Here is a 27,744-nt window from a genome sequence, read left to right on the forward strand (position 1 = left end):
CACTGGCAAGGCATTACACCAACAAGATAGTTCACCGACATCAACATATCACACTCTACACCGGCACTCAGACCACCGGCACCGGCACAGAGAAAGGAAGCATACTGGCACAGAGGCCGACAGGTTTTTTGATATATTATATTTTGTTTATTATTGTAAAAACTTTGTAAGTCGACTTGGCAAGTTGTAAAATGACTCTTATATATAAGAGAGATCATTGTAGACATTTTGTAAGTGAAGTAAGCGAAAAAAGGGAAGATATTAGGTAGACCTATTATGCGAAATATAGGTTAAAGGTTTTATGTAAAGAATAGAGCAGAAACCGGTACTGGATCAGGCATTATAGATGCTATTGTAAAGAAGTACAAGATATTGGATTTGTATAATCCTCATTGTAAGTTAGTGAGACTTCTCTTTGAGCAGTGAGCTCTAGGTAGCTGGCCTTCCTGCATGTGCAGGCCCCTCTTGTAAGTAATATTCTCTTATTGGCTAGTAAGTGAATATTGTGGGTCACAAATCCCACTGAGGTTTTTCCCGCACTAGGTTTCCTCATTAAATCCTTGTGTCATGGTGTGCTTTTCATGTGGATGCTTTTAATTCTGTTTATTGCATTATTTCTTGCATACCGGTACACTGTTATAATATGTTCTGCATGTTTTAAGTTGAGAAATTCTAATTACCAGTTAGATACTGATTCATCCCCCCTCTCAGTATCTGTGGGAATCCTAACAATTGGTATCAGAGCTTGGTCCTCTATTTTCAGAAGCCTAATAGCTTGAGGAAGATCTTGACACCAGTAAAGATGGAAAATCTGATGAAGCAACTTGAAGCAACTCTCTCAGACTATGATACAGAAAAATTGAAAAATATCAAACTAGAAGATGATCTAAAAGCAGCTCAGGATATCATTCAAGCACTTCGAGATAATCTTACTATTGCAAGAAATAAGAGAATAGAACTTTGTGAAAAGATGCAAAATGAGAATGATGAAAAGGAATCACTTAACGATATGTTAAGCAAGCTGAAACTGGAGAACATGACAACAAAGAATGAGATGCAGGATATGACTATGAGGTTTTGTAAAGAAATTGAAGATAGGAAGAAGAATGAAGAAGAATTGACCAGAAGACTAAGTGATGCAGCAAATGAGAACACAAGACTTAGCTATGAAAATGATTTATTGAAGACAGATCTAATGCACACTCAGAATGACTCCAATGAACCGATGAGGCAGAAAGAAGTCTTAGAAAGAGAACTAGAAATTGCAAATCAACATAAAGAAAAATTCAAGAAAAGCTCAGAGGAACTTGGTAACTTACTGAAGAATCAAAAACCTAAAGGTGACACTTCTGGAATTGGCTTTGAAGTTGGTGAAAGCTCCGGTACTGCAAACACATAGGATCATAGCAAACCGGTAAGGCAACCTAATGCTTATAAATTCAATGGAAAATGCTTTAACTGTAATAAATATGGTCATAGAGCAAATGAATGTAGATCTAGAAATTATCAGAATATCAACACACCCACCGGTCAATGTTCAAAATGCAACAAAGTTGGTCACAACTCTGAAAATTGCAGAATGAATGTGAGATGTTATGTTTGTGGAAGATTTGGACATTTATCTAATCAATGCAGAACATAAACCGGCATAGGTTATGGGAAATCTATTCAGAAGAATAATGTGACTTATTATGCATGTAACAAGATTGGGCATATTGCAAAATTCTGTAGAAGTAAAGGATCACTAACAAACAACAAAGCTCTACCCTGAAAGGTAAAGAAAAAGTTGAAGAGGTTAAGCAATAATTCTCAAAACAATGGATTAGAAAAGCTGATCTAAATGTTGGGAATACTCCTCCACCGGTAGAACCAATCAATGCTTCATCGGAAGGACAAAGTGATGCTTCACCGACAAGATAGAGTAGTGCTCCACCAGCAGGAAGTTCTTCATCAAATTGAAGAAAGTTTCCTTGAGGGTTTGGCAATCTAATGACACGTGCTATTATTCCCTCAGTTAGAGATGAGAAGTTGGAAATTACTTCATTACCGACAGACAATGTTAAGTGAATACTTAACCCATTAAATATGGTAGATGGCAAATAAACACTATAAATTTTATGGTTTTGGCTCCATTTCATTTCACCGTAATTTCAAACATTCGTAGAGCGCGAAATCTGCAGAGCTAAGGAATTCCAAGCAAAGAGGCAAAGCACTTCAAGCAATCAATCCATCAAAGACAGAAAAAGGTATTTATCATCATGGCATCCACCTCTGCACTTGAATATATAGCAAACCCTACTGTAGTCGAGGTTATAAAATGCCCTAGGCCTGTATTTCAACTAGTTCCTGAGGTAGCAAAGAAAGATGACAATGTAGGTGCTTTCTCTCAAATACCAAAAGGAGTTGTTTATGCTAAAGACCCCAGAATTTACATTCACTGCAATATAGAGGAATTGGGAGATGAAGAGATCAAAACTATGTATAAATCTGTCATATGTGATAATTTCAAAATTGTGAAACCGGAACATAAAATCATTGAAACCCTAGGATTTACTGAAATCCTCTGCATTCCTGAATTTCCCAAGGATGTGATTAGGATAGTCTTAAGCAGGGTACATGGTGAATTTTTCTAGCTAGATGCAATTCACAAAATCACCAAGGAAGTTGTGAAAGCTGTCACAGGGTTACTGACCACCGGTCAAAGGCAAGACAAAACCAAGAAGGTCTCAAATGACCTAGTTACTAAGCTAACTAGTGCTACATCTGATAAAAGGTCTTTAAGAGTCAATGATGTAACCGACACCAATGTAAGGTTTATCAGCATGATATTAGGGTATAAGGCAACTCATGCAAATAGACTCAATTCAGTTTCAAGTTTATGCATTAAGAGTGCTTATGACATGATCACATATAATGTAAAGATTGATATATGTGAGTGGTTGAAGGATGAGTTAATTGACAACTTAGGCAAGATTAAGAAGGATAAGAAAAGAACTTTTAGGTTTGGAAATCTGCCAGTATGTTTGATGCTACATATAACCAAATAGGTTCCCAGTATAGGCTACAAAGAACTTGGATTTGATATACCGGTAGGAAAACAATTGACAGAACTATTCAACAATATGGGAGAAGATAAGAAAAACAATATCCATGATTACTTTCAAGCACTTAAGGCCAAAATGAAGAAGAGAATCAGATTATCACAAAAGATTGTTGACAAATATAAGGATGATATATGTTTTGTAATAAAAAAGGATGAGATCTAGATGGAAGCAGTCATCCCAAGAACAATCTGGGTAACAGAGATGGGCTATGAGATAGATGATCATATAATTGAGACTTATGCTAAAGCACTTTTGGAAGCTCCAAATGAACCAAAGGAAGAAGTATTTGGTAGTGCTGAGACCATAGAAAAATAAATACAATCTAAGAAGAGAGTGAAAAAGGTTGAGGTAGTTGTGAGAAGAGGCTCTAGACAGCCAAAAGCTATTAAAGAAGATGTGTTAAAGCAAACTGGTATCACTGAGGATGAGCTAGGAACTCTACAGCCTAAGACTCACCTATCACCGGTAGGCACTTCTTCGAAGAGTGACACGCCTGCAACTTTCAAAAGAGTTGTAAGGAAAAGAGATCCCTCACTGACAACCACACCCTCACCTAGGAGGACAAGACAGAAACAACAAGCAGTGAGATCTCCGGTTAAAAAGACTACACCAAAGAAGAAATTGATACCCAAGAAGAAGAAGAGAACAAAACAAAATTTGGCCCCTCTTGACATACTATTGAATGAAATTACAGAGGAAGGGAAACTAAAGAATATAGAGAAATCGTATGACACTCTGACTGTAGACGAAAAATAACAAGTAGAAAATAGTGTTATATTGCATATGGACATGTATAAGAAATTTTTGATGGAAGTTGTAGACAAAGTACCAGATGAATTGTTCAAAAGACTGGAAGCAAGAAGACAAGCTGTTATAGAGATTGATAAGAAAATCAAGATATAAAAGCTACTTGTTGTGTACCCAGTGACCTCACCTAAAGAAATTGATGATTTAATTGCTGAAGCCAATCGGTCAGTATTCTCTACAACACACCGACACATTGCATTAATGGTTGGAAGAGTCAATGAGGTGATTGAAGAAACATAAAATGGATGGGATATATTCCTAGTAGAAAAAGAAAAATAGGAAGAATACAGGAACCCCAAACCAATAAAGGTATATCAGAAGGAGAGAGACAAAGGAAAAGGAAAGGTTGGTGGACCTCTGAGTATCAAAGTAAAAGACAACTTACCCCCACCTCCTTTTACATCACCGGTAACAACCACTACAGAAGATCAACCGATAGTTGAAAGTATGGATGTAGAGGATGTCAATCCTAATCCTGAAGTCTTATACACAGTAGATGTTGATACACAAAATATCAACATTGTGGTAGATAAAGATACATCTGGTAAGACAAACATGGCTAGTGAGCCACCGGTAGCTGAGCAAACTGATAAAAAACAAGAGAAACTGACAGATGACAAAGAGCAACAAGCAGAAAATCAGACTGAGATAGTGCAACAAACAGAGCAACAACAAAAGGAACAGGGTCCGGAACAGGTTCATGAGGAAACAGTACAACCGGCAATGGGAGAAGTACACAAACCATTGCTTAAGGAAATGCAAACACAAACAGACCTACCAGAGGTCACAATAAGCTTGGTTACTTCCTCCACTAGTGGAATTCAGAATGTTGGTTCCTCCTCAGCAGGCCACAAATCAACAAATGTAACTGAAGTACTTTTGGATTCAATCAAAAGGATAACAAATTGTAGTTCACAGGCTTATAAAGCTATAGATGACACAATCCCAATTTTGAAGGTAATTGCTCCTAACTGTAATATAGACAATAAAGATTCTTTAGGACAACTTGATACTTTGTGTAAATACATCACTGAGAATACAGTGACTATTGAGAAAATAAAGGAAGAGACATTGAAGGACAAGGTAGAAATTGAAAAGCAGAATTTTTTTGAAGATCAGATAAAGAAGTGTACTAGAGAATTTGACACACTTCTATCGGAACTGTGCAACTTATTAAAGGAATACAAAACTCTATACAAAGACACCTGCAAAACAAACTTTTTGACAGTAGACATAGATAAGAAAATGAGCAAGGTACAGGATGAAATCAATAAACTTGCTGATAATTTTGTTAACTCACCTGATACATTATCAATTTTTGAGCAAAGGATAACAAAATTTGAGAAAGAGTTACTTAAGTTAGAAAGAGAAAAGGAGAGAATAGTGAATCAGGCAAAGCATCTAAGACTAAAACTGAGTCCAAGATTAGACTATCTAGCATCATTACGGAAGGAAATATCTGAGGCACTGATACAGGGACAGAAAACATCGGTAGAAAATATGCAGCACCTCACCAGTACAGTTAAAAGAACAGAGATAACAATAAGAGACAATAAGAAGTTTATGGAGAGTATAAACTTGATTTTGGCGGATCTATTTCAAATTGTAACTACCTAGTTACAAGGTTGAAACTACAAACTCTACTGACATCTTGACAACCTTTGTCATTGATGCCAAAGGGGGAGTAGTGGTATGAGAAAATGAAATATCATAGGAATCATATGCTTAGGGGGAGCACACATTTTTGGTAACATTTTTTGGACTTCACATTTTTGGATACACTTTTGAAATTTCTCATGAGTGTTGCCATCAATGCCAAAGGGGGAGATTGCTGGCATATGCACACTCCAATGAGACATTATAGGTGATTGAAGGTTTTGTCATTGATGGTAACCTTACAATCCTATTACACTGGCAGGGCATTACACTGGCAAGATAGTTCACCGACATCAACAGATCACACTCTACACCGACACTCAGACCACCGACACCGACACAGAGAAAGGAAGCATACCGGCACAGAGGCTGACAAGATTTTTGATATATTATATTTTGTTTATTATTGTAAAAACTTTGTAAGCCGACTTGGCAAGTTGTAAAATGACTCTTATATATAAGAGAGATCATTGTAGACATTTTGTAAGTGAAGTAAGCGAAAAAAGGGAAGATATTAGGCAGACCTATTATGCGAAATATAGGTTAAAGGTTTTATGTAAAGAACAAAGTAGAAACCGATACTGGATCAAGCATTATAGATGCTATTGTAAAGAAGTACAAGATATTGGATTTGTATAATCCTCATTGTAAGTCAGTGAGACTTCTCTTTGAGTAGTGAGCTCTAGGCAATTGGCCTTCCTGCATGTGCAGGCCCCTCTTGTAAGTAATATTCTCTTATTGGCCAGTAAGTGAATATTGTGGGTCACAAATCCCACTGAGGTTTTTCCCACACAGGGTTTCCTCGTTAAATCCTTGTGTCATGGTGTGCTTTTCATGTGGATGCTTTTAATTTTGTTTATTGCATTATTTCTTACATACCGGTACACTGTTATAATATGTTCTGCATGTTTTAAGTTGAGAAATTCTAATTACCGGTTAGATACTGATTCACCCCCCCTCTCAGTATCTGTGGGAATCCTAACAATATGTGATATCTAGATTTATGATCTCTATAATATAACAATCCCATAATTATGTTTCCACGCATCTATACCACAACACAAACATCATGCTAGTGTTCAACCATAGCAATTGATATCCTAATTATAGAATGTGAAATATGCACATAACTATGAATAACGATTAAGAAAAACACAGAAAGATGCTTATTGCAAACATAAATGACTAATGGACAAGAATTGAATTCATTGTAGATAGTTTTGAATATCAAATTCACTTATTTGTGTGCATTTAGTAACTCATGTACTTGTGGCCAACCATTTATCTCTTTCATAAATTAAACATTTATTAATAACATTAATAAATGGCTGAGTAATTATGTTTTAGTTGAAATTGAAAATAAAATATTTTATTTCAAGACAACTCACACTATTCCCTATCATATTTTAGACTCTCGGTTTTGTTAGTAGTGATCTGATGTCTTTGGAGCTGATCATTGCATTTCTTTAGTTACATTTGCCAGCATAGTCCCAGCCTGTGCCAAAATGGGAGCTTTGGAACAGGGTATGGACATCCATCAAAGCATAAAAGATAGAGGAATTTTGTCAGATGTAGTTGCAATTGCTCTGTTAGACATGTATGCAAAATGTGGAAGCATAGACAAGGCACGAGAACTATTTGACGGATTGCCTCAAAGAAATGTGGTTTCTTGGACTACAATGATTCCTGGATATGCACAAAATGGATTTGTTGAGAAGGCTTTAGAAACTTTCAAGCAAATGCAATCGATAGGTGTAAAGCCAAATTCCACGATCATTGCTACTATCCTCCCCGCCTGTGCCAAAATGGGAGATTTGGAACAGGGTATGGACATTCATCGAAGCATAAAGGATAGAGGAATTTTGTTAGATGTTGTAGTTGCAACTGCCTTGGTAGACATGTATGCAAAATGTGGAAGCATAGACAAGGCACGTGAACTGTTTGATAGAATGCCTGAAAGAAATGTTGTCTCGTGGAATGCAATGATTGCTGGATATGCACAAAATGGATTTTTTGAAAAGGCTTTAGACACTTTCAAGCAAATGAAATTGGTAGGCATAAAGCCAAATTCCACAACCTTTGCCAACATCCTCCCTGCCTGTGCAAAAATGGGAGCTTTGGAACAGGTTATGGACATCCATCAAAGCATAACGGATAGAGGAATTTTGTTAGGTGTTGTACTTGCAAATGCCTTGCTTGACATGTATGCAAAATGTGGAAACATGGACAAGGCTCGTGAATTGTTTGATACGATGCTGCAAAGAGATGTGATCTCATGTGAACAATCAACACATGCATATACGGGAGGAAGGGATTGCTACGACAAAACTGAATGCTCACTCCTCAATCACAGTTCTATGGTTTTACAAGGAATGGATTCCTACAGGGTATCACGCATTTAGGGAACCACACCTTTGACTAGAAGCCATCCGGCCTGAGATTGGATAATCAATATGAATACAAGATTGACCATTTTGCATTAAAAACTAGGGCAATTTGCACAAAAAAGGAATCTCTTGAATGGTATATTCTTTGCAACATGAAATTAAGGTGAAGAATCTACCTCCTGCGTGGGATTGCAAGCAATGCCACAAATGCCTTCGATGCGGGTTTGATGTTGTTGGGGGTTGAAGTCGCCACGGACGCCTACGCGGGATTGCAATGCACAAATGAATTGCCCTCTTCTTTATTTTAAGTAATGGCCGTTGTTGTTGGAATTACGACGAACTCGAGCACTTTTTTGAAAAAAAGAAAATTTTCATTGCTAATGCCTTCTTCGTCGAAACCAAATGGCAAATTACCATCGGAATTACCACGAATTCGAGCATTTTTAAAAAAAAAAATCAAATTTGGCCACAATATACCTTCTCCGTCGGAAACCTCAGTCGGAAATCTAGTCCAAATGTATTAGTGAGGGAGAGATGGAGTGGGGAAGAGTGAGAGAGAGGGGGTAAGGAGATTGAGATTAAAAAAAAAGACACACACACACACACACACACACACACACACACACACACACACACACACACACACACATATATATATATATATATAGAGAGAGAGAGAGAGAGAGAGAGAGAGAGAGAGAGAGAGAGAGAGAGAGAGAGAGAGAGAGAGAGAGAGAGATGTAGCTCATAGAGATCTAGAGAGAGATAGAAAGATAAATATAGAGATAGGAAGTGATATATAGATAGAAATAGAGAGAGGAGAGATATAGGGGTGGAGAGAGGGGACAAGATAACAAGATTATGATAAAGAGAAATTTGGGAGAAGAATTATGGGGAGATAGAGATAAAGAGACAATGAGGTATAGATATAGAGGCGTAAGAATAGTGAGAGGAAAAAAGAGGGAGATACATAAATGAATAGAGGGACACATGTCTAGGGATAGAGGGAGTAGGAGGAAGATAGAGCAAGAAAAAAAGCGAGACAAATAGATATAAATATAGAGAGAGGTAGAGGGAGAGATAAAGATAGAGAGAGGTAGGAAGGCAAAGGGGGAGATATAAAGCAGAAGAGATGGAAAGATATAGAGGAAGAGGGAGAAAGAAAGATGGATCTACATGTTGATATAGAGTGACAGAGAGTAATAAGGATCCATTGTCAATACACACATGTTATGTTTGTGATAGCGAGAGAGGGGGAGAGGAATACATGCATATAAAGAGGAAGAGATAGAAAAGAAAGAGATAAATATATTAAAGTATTGCATCTAATAATAAGTATAAATTATATTATATATTTTAAAAATGAAATAAATATAATTGAATAATAATTTTATATAAAAGTTAAATATATAACATTTAACTATATAATATTATTATATCAAGTTTTTTATTTTATTTTAAATGGAGCATGTTCATATCATATTATTTTATTTTATAATATTATACTAGTTAATAAAATTATATTTCTGTCCAAGGGGTTGAGCTTAACTAGTTAAAACACTGGGTTCTCACTGTGGAGACCCAAGTTCAATTCCCAATAGGGACATCTGAAGTGAATTGGGGTCAATATAATCAAACATAATAATAAAAATAATTCAAAGATATGTAATGGGGATGGGGCCCCCTACTGTGTCCCCACTGGTTCATAGCTCCAGTCAAAAGAAAAAAATAAATAAATTATATTTCTTAATCTAAATTTAAAATTTTAAAAGTATAAGAATAAAAAACTTTGATATTGCAAAAAATAATAACATTAATTGAAAGATAAATTCAATATTAACAAATAATTTTTTATTATAAAATTGAAGATAAATATAGTTAAATTCTTAAATAAATTATATTTGAAAAATTAAAACTATTATTCAAATAAAATATTAAAAAATAAATAAACTATATTAAAATTGATACAATTTACATTTTAACTTTTACATTAAAAATTAAAATAAAATTATAGTAAAAAAGCTAAAAATACAAATAAACATTTTTAAAAAGTTTTGAAAAAAATTAATTTTGTTTATGTAATTTTTTTATTATCTTTTGATATCATAGATAATGTCAAATATTATTTAAAAAAAAATTAATTTTAATGTTTTATAAGATTTTAAAATATTAAAAAAAATATATATAACGAAAAGGGTTTATAAAAGGGTTTAGTTGCATTAGAGTTTAGAAATGACAACACTTAATTCTATGTGGTTTGTTTTCTAGTCTTGCTTCGGAATTCCAAGATATTTCATTTAGATGGATTGCTAAAAAGACAAATTGAGAGAAAAAAGATATTAATAAATAAATTACTGAAACTATAGGATAAACTATAGCATAAATATTTCACACAACTTTAGAAGTTAAATTAATTAAATTAGTCTCGGAAGACTAATAAAGCAAACCCACGTAAAAATTGAATTGATTTATTTTTAAAAGAAAAAATAGATTTGATTTGTTTTTAATTGTCTTAAGAAAATTAATAATAAATAAATATACTCATTGAAATCATTTACCTCAAAAAAATCTCATTAAATTATAATATAATTTAATGAGATTTTTTTTGAGGTAAATGATTTCAATGAATATATTTATTTATTATTATTTTTCTTAAGACAATTAAAAACAAATCAAATCTATTTTTTCTTTTAATGAGTAATGGAATAAGCACTTTGAAGCAAAAGAAACACTTCTAAAAGACACCTAGGGCCACACAAAGTATAGATAATACAAGGATTATCTCAAAAGGCTCGTACAAAAAGATACTAGAATATAAAAATAAATTGCTTCGATTAGAAAGAGTACAAAAAAAAACAAAAACGAATAGGATAGGATAACCTTGTGTAGGAAAATTCTGTGGTGCCCAGAACAAAATTTGTCACTTCACTGACCTACAATTTATGTGTCCCACTCCCCACAACGAATGGATTGGTAGTTCACAACAACGCGTTGAAAACGAGCTCTGGAGCTCTGGTTTATTTGATTGAATTTGTTTTTTGTTATTTTTTTCCGTTCAGTTAGGTATTTCCAATTTCTACTGGTCCTCCTTGACTGTCTCCTTAATCCTGCTTTGGCTTCTAGGCTGTCAGCAAATTTGGCTCAATTCTTATCTACTATTTTCGGCCTCAGAGTAGCCACACATTTCTTCTGAGGTCCATCTTTGCAAGAACTATTCCGTTGAGAATTTGGCAATATATTCGTCTTCTGATTAAGAATGGAGGTAAATTTTTGCTGTTGCAAAATGAAAGCATTGCTGCACAACACTGTATGCAGAGAGCAGTTGCTTAGTGCAGAGCGACTGTTTGTTCCAGCGTCTTATTTTACTTTTTTCCGGTTTCGGATTGGCTTAAGCGGTTGTGGATGGTGAGCTTTAGCGACTAAAAGCGGTTTTGGCAGATAAATTATAGGTAGAACTGAAATATTCAAGTGAAATTTAACTATTTTTAAATATTTATGAAATTATTTAAGGCATTCGTCTAATTCACTCCGTTCATGGCCCCAAATTTGGTGTTCAACTTTTTTTGTTAAATTTTTTTTTCAGGTAATTGTTCCGGTAATATTTCCGGTTCAATTGTAGAGATTTTGAGCGTATTTTCAAATTTCCAGTTCAAGCTTTAAATTCCGGCATAAATTGTTTGCTTTCAAGTAAATTCACGCTCGGTGAGTAATGAAAAGCTTCATCCACATGTTTTTACGTTAGATAGACGGAAATTTTAGAACTAGGTAGGAATTGAAAATTTCAAGTGAAATGGAACTATTTAATTTTTTTGAAATTATTTTAAGGCTTTCGTCTAATTCAATCTGTTCGTGGCCTCAGATTTGGTGCTCAAACTTTTTAAATTTTTATTTTTTTTCAGGTAATGTTTCCGGTTCAATTGTAGAGATATTGAGCGTATTTTCAAATTTCCAGTTCAAATTATCAAATTCTGGCATAAATTGTATGCTTACCAGAAAATCCATGCTCGGTGAGTAATGGGAAGCTTCATCCACATATTTTTATGTTAGACAGACGCCAATTTCAGAATAAGTTTTTTCAAATTAATAGTGAACTTTGAAATATAGGTAATACCCTGCGTTATCGATTGGTCAGAAAATCTTTACATAATTTTTTTCTGAATAATTATCTTTATTTTTGTTGAGTTATTGAGCTTTCGAAGTAAATGAATGAAAGAGCTTCTGGTAAAAGATTTTAATGGCTGAATTAAGATACATAAATTCTTCGGTAGAGTTTTCTTTCTTTGAGTTATCAAACTATAATTTTTTTTTTTTTATAGGAAGTGAATCTTTCTGAAATTTTAAGTCGTGTTACCGAATAAAGGGAAGTATCTGGCTGTAGGTTCTGAGATCTGATTCCTTAGTTAATAAACAAATATGTCGGGAGGTGCAGGGAAAGCCAAACGTCTTCTCAATCTGATATTATTTACATGGCTTTCAATCCAGACTCTCCATGTATGCATTTTGTATCAGTACAATCATACTTTACAGTACATTATAATTAGCTGTTTTAAGTGAGCCCACCCGAACAGTGCATACATTTTATATTGAATCACACCAAAATCTAACTTTCCCCGCACAAACAGCCAATATGTAAGACAAAGGTTACCAATCATTGGCCATGGCCACTGCTAGCTGTAAGTCACATTTTCTCTTTCCACTATAAAAGAATCGACTACTCACATTTTTGTCTCTATCATCATGGCCACTGCTAGCTGTAAGTCACATTTTCTCTTTCCACTATAAAAGAATCGACTACTCACATTTTTGTCTCTATCATCTCTGTTTTATTATGGGGATGGGTAAGAACTAGGGGGCATATTATTATGTTCTATTCATATTTTTACAATTTCCAAATTTTTAGATAATATTATGAAATACTATTTCTTTTATTGTTTTTAGAAGTTCATATGTTTTTTAGTTTTTCATTCAATATTAGTTTATATAATATAGATAAAATATTCCATTTTAATTATTTATGAGATTTTTAATTTTTAAATATTTTCTTCTAATCTATATTATCTTTAATTTTAGGTTATATTTAAGATAATTTATATATTTAAGAGATCTAATGAATGTGTAAGCATACAAGATCATCAAACAATAGAGAGTTCATCAAACAACACTCTTATTTCATCCCATTATTCAACTTCTTTCATAGACATGTAGGATAGAAGAATAATAATCCGATATAATTCTTAGAGTCTACTATTATAGTTTGGTTTATATGTATTTCGAAGATTATTTTAATATTATATATTTTTTTCATTTTAGACTTCGTTTAAATACTTCATTTATTATTTTGAAAATATAGATTTCTACCATATTAATAATCTTTTTATATGTATGCATAAATTATGAGAAAACCATAAAATATATTAATTAAAAGATTACTAATATAGCTCACTTGTTTGTAGAATGTTAGCAACAAAGATTTAAAATTATTTTTTTATTATATAATATTTACTTTGTCTACCATAAATTAGCCTCCACAACTTTAAAAATTGATTTGATACACGAAAATGTAAAGTTTATAGTATAAAAACATGATAACTTAGTCACCCCAAAGAAAACAATACATACAAAACACAAACATGTATGTATTGGAGACTCTCTCTCTCTCTCTCTCTCTCTCTCTAGAGAGACCAATGGTGGTGAACTTTTCAAGAAACTTTTATTTGGTGGTCTATTTTCATATTGGTATTTTTTGGGTTATATTATTAAAGAACAAGGTAGAAATATTAGACACCATAATTTAGTTGTTACAAATGAAAATTTATATGTTTATTATAACTAGAGAAAGTTTCAATTCTTATTTTTCTTTTGGATGAATGATTTTTGGACGATATATTTTACATACCAAAACTCACATTTAAATCCCATCCATAGATTATTTAACAATAAAAATTTTGAGACTTCATTATAACTTTTCAAATATTCCAAACTTGAATTTTTGAATTTTCTATTAGAATAAAAAATTTCTCTATATAAAATTTATGAATATTATAGACTACCAAATGGATCCTAAAAAGATATATATTTCTACCAAATTTTTGGTGAAAGCCTATTGCATATATTAATCAAGTTCAAATTGAATTAAAAAGCATCCTATATTATGATATGTGCATTCAAATTGAATTAAAAAATGCTTTTAATAAGATTTTGATAGAAGGAATTTGTATCTTAAAAGGGTGGAAAATACTATTAATAACATTTCAATATTCTAAAAAAATACTAAGCTCATAGAATATATTGCTTTGTGTGAGTTAAATTTTTGGAACAAAACTTAGCTAATTTTTCTTAGAGAAGTTACAATTTCTAGAAAGATAATTATGATTGTGAACAATCATTAGATTGAAAAAAATCTTTTCAATTGCTATTTTTTATTTTCTTTTTATTAATATGGACCTTCTAATTGATAAAATGGGTGACCTTATCTATATAAGAAGTCAAGAAGCTTTGTAAAAAAGTTTTTTTTTACATAAGATGATTCATGTATAAAGTGAAAGGTCGATTTCTTAAATTGTTTATATAGACAAGAGTGGAATCTCAACTAAAAATAAACACTCAAAGTGAGTAATCTATTAAGTAACTAATAATTCTAATTAAAAAATCACTTGCTAAATAACATTCATGGCATTGTTGTTGTATCTACCAAGGTTTAAATCCCCGCTAGGCCATTATGATTGTGCCCTCACTGATCTATTGCACGCTCACAGGTTTTAACCTTTGTGTAGACATCATTAAACATTCATTTCAAGTAAATTGGTGCTCCAAACCCACATTAGGTAGGTATGTTCATGGGCTAATGTGCTTGCAAGTTTAGAATATTGATGTTATTGTTGTGTGTTCATGTCAAAGATAACGTCCCTCATTTGTAGACTCGCCTAGCTAAAGTCGGGCTAAAAAATCATGAGATATTGATTAAGAAAAACATAAGTAAAAATATATATATATCTAGTTACCAAACTAAGTAAACACCTCTCAGTGTGAGAGATTACACCTACACTAGGAGAATCTAAGCAATATTATCCTATGTGTATATAATGCATATATGATAACATAAAATAGTTCACTATTTTCAAAAGGGTTGTAATCAAGTAGTAGAATCACTTGGTTCTCATATTGGGGTCAAAGTTCAAGTCTCTCCAAGTGACATCTTAGTGTTGATAGGCATATTAAAGAGTTAATCCTCAAATCAACTTATATATAGAGTAATAGTCTTATAGGTGATGTTGGTGGTGCACATGAGATGTATGGAAAAAGGATAAAACTTGAGGAGGAGTTGTCTTATAGGAGGAGATAAATGGTACATTTTTCAAGCTGGAGGATCTCACTAGAGAATATTGCCTTGTACTTGAAGAGTTAGAAGGTGAGGGCCTTGTAGGAGGTGAGGCATTCAATTTCATAAAAGCATGCTAATGAATCAAAAGAAGATTTAATGTTCAAGTTAGAAGTATAAGAGGGAGTTGGAGATGAGGATTGGTTTCCCTATAAGAGGAAATAAAAGGTTATATTTTCAAGTTGGAGTATAGGTAGGAGAATTGTAATTCTAATAGTATCTCCCTTGGGAAAGCATATTATATAGATCAATATTTTTGCATGATGCAGAGGGGTGGGGCCCCTATTACTAACCTTCATCAAACAATCCATAGATATAATATATACTAACAATGCCATTCGTCAAACAGTGTAATGGTGAAACCATGACATTATTGTTGTAGCCACCAAGGTTCAAACCTTGGTTGGGATATTTCGATTGTAGGCATTCACATTAATGCAATGTGTTCATGTCTGGGACGAGATCCCCTATTTGTGGCCTCACTCAATCAAGGTAGGTTTAACGATTTTCATGTTTGATAAAGATGCACTAATAACAATATTATCACCAGAATCTACTAGTAAGGATGGATTATCTTTGCAATTTTTTATTTATATTCTACCAAGTGATCCTTAGTTATGGATTTTATGAAAATTCCAAATAATATTCATACTAGTGAGCCTATACTAGAGATAAAGTCCCATGAGGGGTTGAATGTAAATATACACTAGTTAACTATTTTATTTCAAACCTAGTACATATGGGGAAAAAATTGATATTAGTCTAATAGACTAGGCTCATACATGAATTTTTTTTCTTACATTAACAATTCTTAGACATGTACACATTTGGATATGAAGACCAAAATTTATCAAGCTAATAAGAAATCACCCTATCAATAAAGGGGACTTGAGGAAGGGCTGAGTAGTGTTTAATTTTGTAAGCAATGATGGAGAGGAAAAAAAACAAGGGACCTAGGCTCTTGGCTCAAAAGAAACACATTATATATACCTAGGGAAAATGGTATATTTTAAAGAAGGAGGTTTGTGTAGCTTCCCCAAGTTATCCTCTCATGTACCATGAAGATTGCTTCTTTGAATAATAAAAATAACTATGGAAGGCATCCTAAAGGTAGTTGAAGGTCACATAGTTTTAAGTGAGACACCTTAAACATAAGGGAAGCCTAAGTTCTAATCTTGTAACAACATGGAAAATGAAGCTTGCCATTATCAATGTAATTATATGTTCCTACTCTTCGATAAAACAGGGATACAAAAGTTCTATATGATAACCATAAAAAATAATACATTTAAGAGCATGAATGCTTAGCAAATTTAATGTGTAAATAATGGACAATTTAGTAATTTTTGCTATATTTTGATAAAATTCAAAGATACTATCTAACTAAAAGGAATTTTTTAGTTCCTTTGAGGGAAACAAAAGTCTCTTTTAAGATATATAATGCGTGTGGTATGCTACATGATGCATATCATCATTTTACTCTAATTGCGCTCACAATTTGAACTTGATTATAATATATGTGACCACATTACATGTAGTACATGGTACCTTCTAGTATATGAGATGACTATTCTTAAAAGTAAAATCTATTAAAATAGTTATCATGTAATGTAAGTGATCTATTTAAGGGCGGATTTATGTAGACCTCACTAAAATTACCTAATTGCATATTAAAAAGAAGAAAATTCTAGACAAGTCTTTATTTGGGAGGAAAAAAGCTACCCCTCACACCTTGGTTGCTTACGCAAATGTAAAAGTGAGCTTGTTACACTTTATTAGCTTTTTAGAGAAGATATTTTTTCTAACCCCTACTTGAGCTTAACTAAAGATGAAAAAAATTGTAAACAACTCATAAAAAAAGTAGTTACATGCATAGCTTAACGAATAATATAATACAAATAAATATCCAATTGGTTTAATTTTAAAACTTTCAAATTCCTTAAACCTTAACAACAACTAATTTTTTTTTGAGTCTCTTATCTTAACATCTCAACAAGATGAAGCAAGATTGCATTAAAACCTTAGAAGGCTATATTGAAGGCTACTAAAATCCTTATTATTCATTACTTCAAGTCTTTATATAAAACAAATACAAAAAATTTCTTAGTATACAAATTAAAATGACATTATATAAACATTTGAAATGGGATCCCTAAGCCCAAGCATCAATAAAAGTCTAGTCAAACTTCTTCCCAAGGGGAGATACGAGACACCATTTTGACCAGTGTTGTATTACACTATTAAACATTTCTTATAGTATTATTACCAATACTTTAGTTATGTTTGAAATGAGCTAGTGGCTCATGGTATAGCAATACTAGAACAACCAAGATTCATAGTGGGAGATATACCCTTTGCACATGCTTTGGCTTTTTTGGGCATACCTAGAAACTAATAGGCTCAATAATTAAGTTAAAATGCATTACCAATAAAACCATATTTTGATAAAAACTATGATAAGATCCACTAGAATTTCATTCTCAAAATAATGCAATGAGTGGGATTTGAACCCAATTCTTGTACTTAAGTTCAATTTCTCTTCAAAGATGCCAATGACTACCTTATGGTAAATAACACAAGATTTGAATATTTATCTCTATAATGCTCCACCAAAAAAGGTTATCCCATTTCACCCTTCACATACACGTGTTCTCATTACTAATGTTTTGACTTATTGATTGCAAAGATTCAATAAATTAAAAATAACATTTAGTATCTCTCTTCCATAGAATGTCATTAATTCACATTTGTTATGATAACTCAATGTTATTTTTATAAAACTCAAAGATATGACTAGAAACAATCATCAACATTCTAGATTTTGATTGTTATGTGTCAAAATATTAGATAGCTCATTAGGAAAATTATTAATGATCTAGTTAGTTGCATCCCTTCGTAGATTCCAAAAAATTGAAAACAAATCAAACGTATAAAAAAATAACTCAATATCTTGCCATTCCATTGGTCTAGGATCATCTCTTATAGATCAAAATGGTACAAGATTAAGAACAAACTATTCAATCAATGCAACAAATTCCACTATTTTATTGAGAGACCAAGTGAGAAATAGAATATTTCTTGCCATCAAGTATTTTTCATTTAATAAAATATAATATAAATATTTTTGTGAATTGATTTGGTATTTCTTTTGGGAAAAGTGGGATGATATTGCTAGTTTTAGAGCCACCTGTTGGTCATATTGCATCTAACTAGGATCTAACCTAAGTCCAAATGAGAACAAGGAATTTTAGATTCCAAAATCGAAGGAATGTGTTTGATTACTAAATGGATTACTAGAGCTATTAAAGGTGATAAACCATAGAATGTTTTGGTAAGGTAAAACCATTATAACTATGTTTAAAGACTCATTATAATATTAATTGGTTTTTAGATTAAAATTTCCTTTCCCATACAATCCATTATGAAATCTTGGCAATAAGTATATTAAATATTGATTTGGAAAGAGCCTTCATTATATCATGTTCTTAGCTTTACTACTTCCTTGATTTGGTGGAATAAGTATACCAAACCATGAGAAGCCTTTGGTCATCGACTTTCCTAAAATAGCATATAAATTGTTCACGAAAAGGCATTAATAATATTTTGGTATATGAGATTTATCTTCATTGTAATTTACTCTCTTTGTCAATTCATCGAAGAATATTTTAGTTCGAATAATAACTTTGAACAATTTTTTAATAATGTGCAATATTTGGTCCCCTTATTTTGATAATCAAATTATCCACTCTAGTGCCATGCAATTTCTTCATGGATTACATTATCTTTTATCTAGACAATTCCAATTCTTTCCCTTAAAACATATCAATCTCCTTCTTCTACCCAAGCTACATTTAGTTCCTCATATTAACATTAAATGAAAGTTCAAGATCAATCATAAATACCAGGTCAAAGTGCATAAATTTTAAAAAATTCAAACTTAATGAAAATGTTTAAATGTTTTCTTGAAAATTTTAAATTGCATTATTTGTTGAAATAATTGTTCGACCAATTAAATGTCCTTTTTTTGTTATTTGGATGAGATTGTGAAACACATTTTTGGAATTGTGAATTTGCTAAAAATCATTGTTTATTTTTTTTTAAGAGAATTCTTACTACTTTTAATTGTCACTTGTGTTAGAAAGAAGCCTTACTTGGAATAAGTTTACAAGATACTTTAGTTGCTAGTAATTAGACATGTTATTGCTTAATATTTGTGGAGAAATATATGCTAAGCTTTATTTTCTAATCTCCTATTACTCTCAAAATTATAAATCAAGACTATTTTTCTAGAGTATATCATTATCTTCTCAATCACAAGTAGCAAACAAAGACTTCACCAATAAATTGAAACAAATCAAGTCACACACATCGACCAAGTTTCAAAATAAATTATACTACTATTAATAAAACACGCGAATGTGTATGCCATAACCATGCATACAAATATATAACATATACACAAATTTACTATCTATATTGGTTTTTGATAATTCTATGTATATTTATAATATATTGTAATGCTATTTATGATGTAAGTGTGTATTTGTTTCTCATAGATTTTGTGGTTGCATATATGACCTAAATAAAATAGACATATAATTGTATTTAAGTATTTTTTTTCATAAATATAATTAAAATATTAGTAAAATTGAATCATACGAATGAGATTACTGACAGAGAGTCAAAATTTCTATTAATTTTTTTTTTTAATATAAGAGTTTTTAAATAAGATATCTGTTTATATTTGAAGGATAATTTTTTTACACTATTTTATATCAAACCTACATAATTATTTTTACTATCCATTAAGAAACACAAATAAATTAAGGAAAAGAAATAATCAATTCGTAATACCATGTGACATTTCTTATTTATGACCCTCAAAGAATTTGAATTTAATGATAATCATCACTTCTTTTAATTTAACCCAACTAGGGGAAAGGACCTAGTAGTTGTGCACCCTAACTTTGCACTTCTCAAAATCCTACTTGGAAATTTCAAATCACTCCGATTTTTTTACAACAGCTTACTTAACAACTCTCACAACAATTGGTACATGGTCAACTACTGAATCCTTTCCCCTAATCACAAAAAAAATTACATCGCAGAAAGTCGACTGTCAAATTCATTCAGCAGCTGTATATATTGTTAGTGGATACGAGAAAAAAATAGAATAATTCCACATAATCCAGGAATACCCACGTTCCTCAATGCCCAAAATAAAAATGCTTTGTAGCTGCTGGTAAGAACTCACCTACCAAAATTTTAATAAAACTTTATAAATTTACAAAGTACAAACAAAGAATAGCAAAACCACCTACGCATTTGTTGCCCCTAAAATAGGAAATCGCAGAAGAAATAATGACTGGCCCCTCAGTTCTTCCGACATAAGGCATAAGGTGGGTCAATACATTAAGTGTTTTCTACATTCCTCGTGTATATTTCCCGCTCTAAAACTACTCACATTTATTTCTGTCTTAATCCTGTTTTCCCACATTACACTGTTTCCCACATTACACTGTTTCCCGCATATATTTCCTGCATTAAAACCAGGCGGCTTAAGTTTATGTTGTTTCCACGGGGTTTATTTTGTTTTGGGCGCACTCAGTTTCTACCAGTTGCCAGCCCTTCCTAAACTTCTCGCATGCCCCCAAATCTGGCCCCATTGCTATTGTTACATACGGGGCCACAGTGGTCTTAAATCCCTGCCTTGAAAAACTTGTTGGTTTTAGTAGTCATTTACCTTAAATCTGGCGGTTATTTTTTTTCTGCCGAAAACAGCTGCAAAATGAAACTTCGCGAGAATAACTATTCATGCCACGGCAGTTTGTCAGTGCGAAGCGGCAATTTCACAAACATTGCCGAAACGTTGCTGTTCAACGGTATTGGATTGGCGGTTTTTGTACAGTGGAGAAATGGAAATTTTAATGGCGTGAAACGGTTATTGATGGGCAAATTCTAGGTAAGGACCGAATGTGTTAAGTGAATATTTAAAACCATTTAGCCTTAAATCTGATTCCATATTTGATGCTTCCCCTTTTGGAGTTTTGTTTAACTACGATGGCAGGGAATCTCTTACGTTCAAGAAAATATGAAAGTATATTTTCACCAATCTAATGACTTTTTCTTCATTTTATTGAATGTTTTTAAAATACATTACTAATGAGGGAATCTAATTTGAAACTTTTTGACCAATCAATGGAAATTAGTTCATAAAATATTCACTGCTTAGTTCTATTAATGTCTTCGGTTCGATTCTGTAATCTGTAGGATGTCATTTAAATAATTCTTTTTAAATTATCAGATAGATTATAAAAAAAACAAAATTGTATATTGACGAATGCTTCCAGATCCCAGAATGAGGCCGTAACAGAGAACCTCATCACCGTGGAACACCAGACCTAGTGTCCAAGCTCACTACTATTATGCATCTACATCATGTGCCTTATACAGAAAGAGTAATTTATTATTTAAACAGTTGTAGGATAGAATGGATAGCTTCAGTTTATGTTACCAGTGAGCTATTTTCGCCTTGTTTACCCCATAAAATATTGGCAATAAAACGTTTGACAAGAGCGTTTCACATTCTTTAAAAAAAATAATTTGCCAAATTTTCTAAAAATGCTATAAAATCTATATAGGAGATAGAATAACATTTCTAAATTAATGCTAATTTGAGAATTCTTCGAAGATTCTTCAAACTTAAAAAGGCTTTCTTAAAATTAGCTGTAGGAGACATAAATAAGGGATCTTTAGAATATATGAGGGTAAAATAGAACTCGTAAACACACCTAAATACGTGTGTAATCTTCCAATATATCCAATTATTGTCTGTTCACTAAAGGAAAATCTTATGTTTACTAAGTTTTCATGGTAAGATGTGAAGCATTTTTTGCATCAGAGCTGCATTGACTGAATTGGAAAATAAAATTTCCACCGTAGTTTTCTTTCATGCAGTTTTTTGTTTCTGTTTTTGTAATTCAAAGTGAGCAATATATTACTCATAACAAGATTCAAATTCTTTCATTGTTGATATGACTATTTCTTGCATATAAAGTATTCTACTAGTTGATCGAGGAACTTGAAATTTTGTATTGTTTCCAGGAAATACAGCTGAATAGCCTGTGGATTATGATTGAGAGGTAAAGAAAAAATATATTTATGTTAGTGAGGATAGGCCTTGCGGCCACTGTATCAGTTGCAGCTTACACATTTCAGCGGTTCCAAAGCAAGAAACAGAGTAAAGTTACATCTGCTGGTACTGACTTCAATTCTCTATTCTGCATACATGAAAAATTGTCTTATTGAAGTTTCGACATGGTGAACGATATTGATTAAGTTTAGCTGTTGTTTTAAAGTTCAACTTTAGAAGTCAATTCAAAATAATTCATTAAAGCATTGGCTGATCTCTTAATAAGATTCTACTTATTGTCAAAGCTGTTAAGATTGGTTTCTGATTTATTCTTATGATACAGAGTCAGGGCACGGAGATGGGAACAAACATCAAAATGAGCACGAGAAAGAATTATGTGCATATGCTGATGTTGATTCAACACAGGAAGAGCAAGTATGGTATTCACCACGGAATTATAATCCATGCTTTATGAAAAGCAACTATAATTTCGTATCTTTATTAGAAAATTTGTTTCTAACTTACCCTATCTGAAATAGACTTTTAGTAGTGGCTTGTAAAGATTAGAATGTCCCCATTTGTTTTTGCCTTTTCCTAAGTTCGCTTAATTTTTCACTCTGCGGTGTATCAATTAGTCAATGGCCTTTTGTGCAGGAGGAAGAAGAGGAAGTCAAAAGAGTTAATCATGTTATGAGTCCTACTATGAGTTGTAAGAGCTTTTCCGATGGAGAACAAATTCTCTTGCCTGAATTTGAAGACCTCTTCTCAAGCAGTTTGGAGTTTCAATCAGAAGAGGGAAGTCTTCCGAGGCGGATATCTGAGAAAGATAGCTTATCAAAATTATCATATGAAGCTACAATGGAGAGTAACTCGGTTGAGCTTGAGAGATTAAGGAATCTGGTCAAGGAGTTGGAAGAAAGGGAAGTAAAGCTTGAAGGAGAATTGCTTGAATATTATGGTATGAGAGAGCAGCAAACGAGCATTGGAGAGCTGCAAAGACAGCTTCAAATAAAAGTAGTGGAAATTGACATGCTCAAGCTCAGAATTAATTCTTTGGAAACCCAAAAGAAGAAAATGGAAGAAGAAGTAGCTATTGCCGCAACAAAAAAGGAGCTTGAGGTGGCTAGGACAAGAATCAAAGAGCTTCAGAAGCAGATTCAAATGGATTCTGGACAAACAAAAGAACAGCTTCTTATGCTCAAGCAACAAGTTGCTAGCCTTCAAGCAAAAGAGAAGGAAGCATCTAAAAAGGATTTTGGCATTGAGAAGAAACTACATCATCTGAAAGAATTGGATGTGGAAGTGGTGGAATTAAGGAGGGCCAATAAAGAGTTGCAACATGAGAAACGGGAGCTGACAGTGAAATTAGATGCCTGCGAGGCAAAGATTGCTACACTTTCCAAGATGACAGAGGTAGCTTTTCTCTAAACTATTGTTTCCTTGTGCAAATTTACACCTTGTTCTTGTTTGTTTATTCTGCATTTATTTCATGTTGATACTTAAACCAACCTTTTGGTGAATTTACTGGTATGCAGAGTGAGATTGTTGCAAAAGAAAGAGAGGAGACCAACAGTTTGAGGCACATGAATGCAGACCTATTGAAACAAGTTGAAGGGCTGCAAGTGAATCGATTTAGCGAAGTGGAAGAATTGGTTTATTTGCGTTGGGTTAATGCATGCTTACGATATGAACTGCGGAACTACCAAGCACCACCTGGGAAAGTGACAGCACGGGACCTCAGTAAAGGCTTGAGTCCCAAGTCACAGGAGAAAGCCAAGCAGCTCATGTTGCAATATGCAGGGCCTGATCTTCTATCATCACGTGAGAAAAATAGCACAGAAACTGACTTTGAGAGCATATCTTCACAACCATCGACACCTTCTGAGAGTGATGATTTTGATAATGCATCTATTGACAGTTCATCTAGCAGATATAGTAGCTCTAAAAAGTCGAGTTTGATACAGAAACTGAAAAAGTGGGGAAGAAGTAAGGATGACTTAACAATGTCACCTGGTAGTTCATTTAGTGAGGGAAGAGGAGATGCAAGTTCTGCATTCAAGATGAGCCCGAGTTACAGAAGACATGCTGCAACAAAAGGTTCACTGGAAGCATTGTTATTGAAAAATTCTAGCGACAAATTTTCCATCACCTCAGTAGGTAAAAGGGACCAGGGAACTGGCTTTGGACGAGTAAACTCTAGTTCTTCTATTGATTCTCATGATATCATGACATCAATGGTTGATTCCCCTGAAAGGACAAGTCTTCCACCAATTAGAACAAAAACTAATGGAAATGATAATTCCTTTAACAATGTTGCTGCTTCATTCCACCTTATGTCAAAATCTGTTGGAGGAGTGCTGGAAGACAAATACCCTGCCTTTAAAGATAGGCACAAATTGGCAGTCCAAAGGGAGAAAGCAATCAAAGAAAAGGCAGAGCAAGCAAGAGCTGAGAAGTTTGCTGGAAAAGTAGATGTGTCTGGTGGACAAGTTAGTATTGAGAAGCCTGTAGGAACATTGGTTCCAAAAAGTACAGCAGAGAAGCCTATTAGAACACTAGCTCCGAATACTATGATAGAGAATCCTGTAGCAACATTAGCACCCAAAACTGCAACAGAAAAGCCTATAGGAACATTGGCGACAAGATTTACCCCAACAAATGAGCATTCAAATGGCCAATCAAGTGAACATCCTACTCAACCTCCAGAAATCAGCAAAATGAAGCTTGCAGAAGTGCAAAAAAGATCTCCACGGGTGGCAAAGCCTCCTCCTAAACCAGCAGCTTCTTCTTCTAATAGTACTCCTGCGAAAGGTCCTACTGGTATACCTGCACCCCCACCTCGTCCACCACCTCCATCAGGTGCCCCTGGGGCACGTCCACCTCCACCTCCACCTCCACCTCCAGGGGGCATGCTAAAATCACAAGGACCAACAGGAGAAAAAGTTCACAGGGCTCCAGAGCTTGTAGAATTCTATCAATCATTGATGAAAAGAGAGGCCAAGAAGGAGGCTGCTACTATGACATCTGCAGCACCTAATGTTGCGGCAGCTCGGAATAACATGATTGGAGAGATAGAAAATCGATCAGCATTCTTACTTTCTGTAAGTGTGTCCTTTTGAGATTCTATAAGAACTGACTCATTGCTACACAACACTAGTCTTTTCTATCTGCATCTACACTCTTTTAGAGATGGAAAACTATTGATAACATAAAGGAAAAGAGGTATGGATTATTTCTATTTCTTATTTGAGATTTTTTGTGGCCTTTCAGGTCAAAGCTGATGTGGAAACTCAAGGTGACTTTGTTCAGTCACTAGCCACAGAGGTCCGTGCAGCTGCTTATACAAATATGGAAGACGTTGTGTCATTTGTGAATTGGCTGGATGAAGAACTGTCTTTCCTGGTATGTATCCCCTCTTCATATGATCCAAATAGTGTATTATGCTGATACTAAGGTTATAAATGAGTGCATGTCTATAATCGAAGGCCAATTATGAAATATATTGTTCTTGCGATGTTGCCTTTGTCTGTTGACTATTTCTGATCTTTAGTTACCTTTATTACGCATTAAAACCATTTCCCCTTCCAAAATATTAATTGCATTTCTAGGTTTGCAATCTTTCTGTTGCTTTTGTAACTTTTTGTGAAAATCTTTATGTAGCATAAATCCTATACAATCTTGGCAATGAAATAAAACTTTGATAGTGGAACTGGAAACTTCAAATTTGTTATGGAAAGTGAAAAATAACTTTTTCTTCTATTCAGAATTTAATTGACAGAATTGAACAACTGGTTTTAATGGATTTTGTTCGTTGTTCGCGGGAACATTTTCTTTAATCTTGGACCTATAACATTTCTTTGAATTGGATACTAGAAAGAAAATGACAGACACCGTATGAGTATCTATGGCCCATGGGAAATAACTCTGGTCACATTTCTCATTTAGGATATAGGTTCATTTCATATGTTATATATATCTCATGATTATTCTCTTATAGCTAATGTGTGAACTTTGTAATCTCATAGGCAATATACACTCTTTCGGATTTACATTTCTCTTAGTAAAACACTCCTTTTTTTTTTAAATCTTCATAGTGGGAGATACTTTAGATACTTATTTCTCTGCATCATAGCATGTCTTTTGAGTCACAGTGACCTTTTTTTAGTGATTTGTTTACATGATTAAAAAATTTCTTTTTTTGTTTATGACTGACTATGAGAAGCTCTCATTTGCCTGTTGTATTTTTCTCTAGTGCTACTGATATGTCAGCAATACTCTGAAGTCTGCATGTCCGTTGGCTGTTAGTTTTAGCCTTTTAGGTAGAAATATGACTATCAATGGTGGAACTTGGAAAGAGTTTTCCTTAATTAGCAACTATGGTTGTGAATTTATTATGTCATGTCATCTGAAATGATTTGGTATGCTTCAGAATTGGAGTCTAAGAGAAACTAGTGATGCTCTCATGTACAGTTACCATTTGGTGTGATAAATAAAGCTTCCAACCAAGTCCATTTCTTATTTGTATTATAGAGTAAGCTTTCTCCCAAGTCCATTTCCTATACAGGAAATAATATTGCAAAAAGTTTACATATACATCTTTGTATATGTTTATATGGTGATGGATCAAGAGCATAACAATTCATTCTGTACTGTGAAGATTATGTTCTGAAAAGATTTAAAGACTTAAGATAAATGTTTGTATGATAAATCTGTCAATTAGTTAACAACTCATGATCTACTGTGAATATTATGCTCTGCAAGTCCTCTGAAGATTATGTATCCATTGCCATTACTTATTTGAGTTGTTCTGATCAAAAGATTAACTGTTCTAAAATTTTTGTAGTGATCAGGTTGGGTATTGTTGATCTGTTTGTATGCACCATGCAACATAAAATAAAATACCAAGTATTCCATCCTATCTTGAACAAAGACCTCTTGGATGCTAAACAATGTGATCAAACAAGACGACTCCAAGGTTCTGATAGCCAGGTCTTGACTTTATATTTGGATAGACTCAGTGATTGTTATGTGGTTTGCTGGAATCACAAGGGGGACTTACGTTGAACCTAAATGTTTGAATGCTGCTGGACCGTAGAATTTTACTTTACTTTAAAACAAAAGACAAAAGAGATAGGGTTTAGTAAGCTAGTCTAATCCTAAGAATGTAAGAGACTATGAATGACTTAGTGAAATTCTACTAGACTTTGCTTTGCCATGCAAGGCAACAACCCCACAAAGCTAGTGCTATCTTCTAAGGTAATCTTATGATGTTCAAATCAT

General features: G+C 33.3%; 1 protein-coding gene across 4 annotated transcripts in view; it reads left to right on the forward strand.

Annotated features, from left to right (window-relative positions):
* Positions 1 to 10,873: 10,873 nt before the first annotated feature.
* The window catches only part of LOC131078850 (protein CHUP1, chloroplastic), a 79,244-nt gene continuing 62,373 nt past the window's right edge, over positions 10,874 to 27,744 (forward strand). Inside the window, exons 1-8 of one of the 4 annotated variants that reach the window (XM_058016652.2) lie at positions 10,874 to 11,403; positions 11,538 to 11,656; positions 11,854 to 11,961; positions 22,437 to 22,590; positions 22,814 to 22,899; positions 23,119 to 23,877; positions 24,000 to 25,565; positions 25,735 to 25,866. In XM_058016652.2, the coding sequence (XP_057872635.1) occupies positions 22,494 to 22,590; positions 22,814 to 22,899; positions 23,119 to 23,877; positions 24,000 to 25,565; positions 25,735 to 25,866 (2,640 nt within the window). In that variant the 5' untranslated portion in view covers positions 10,874 to 11,403; positions 11,538 to 11,656; positions 11,854 to 11,961; positions 22,437 to 22,493. Of the gene's footprint in view, positions 11,404 to 11,537; positions 11,657 to 11,853; positions 11,962 to 20,718; positions 21,295 to 22,436; positions 22,591 to 22,807; positions 22,900 to 23,118; positions 23,878 to 23,999; positions 25,566 to 25,734; positions 25,867 to 27,744 lie in introns of those variants that run through there. The other 3 variants (XM_058016648.2, XM_058016649.2, XM_058016651.2) reach the window with 3 other exon arrangements.

This window comes from Cryptomeria japonica, chromosome 2 (assembly GCF_030272615.1).
Source record: "Cryptomeria japonica chromosome 2, Sugi_1.0, whole genome shotgun sequence".
Lineage (NCBI taxonomy): Eukaryota > Viridiplantae > Streptophyta > Pinopsida > Cupressales > Cupressaceae > Cryptomeria > Cryptomeria japonica.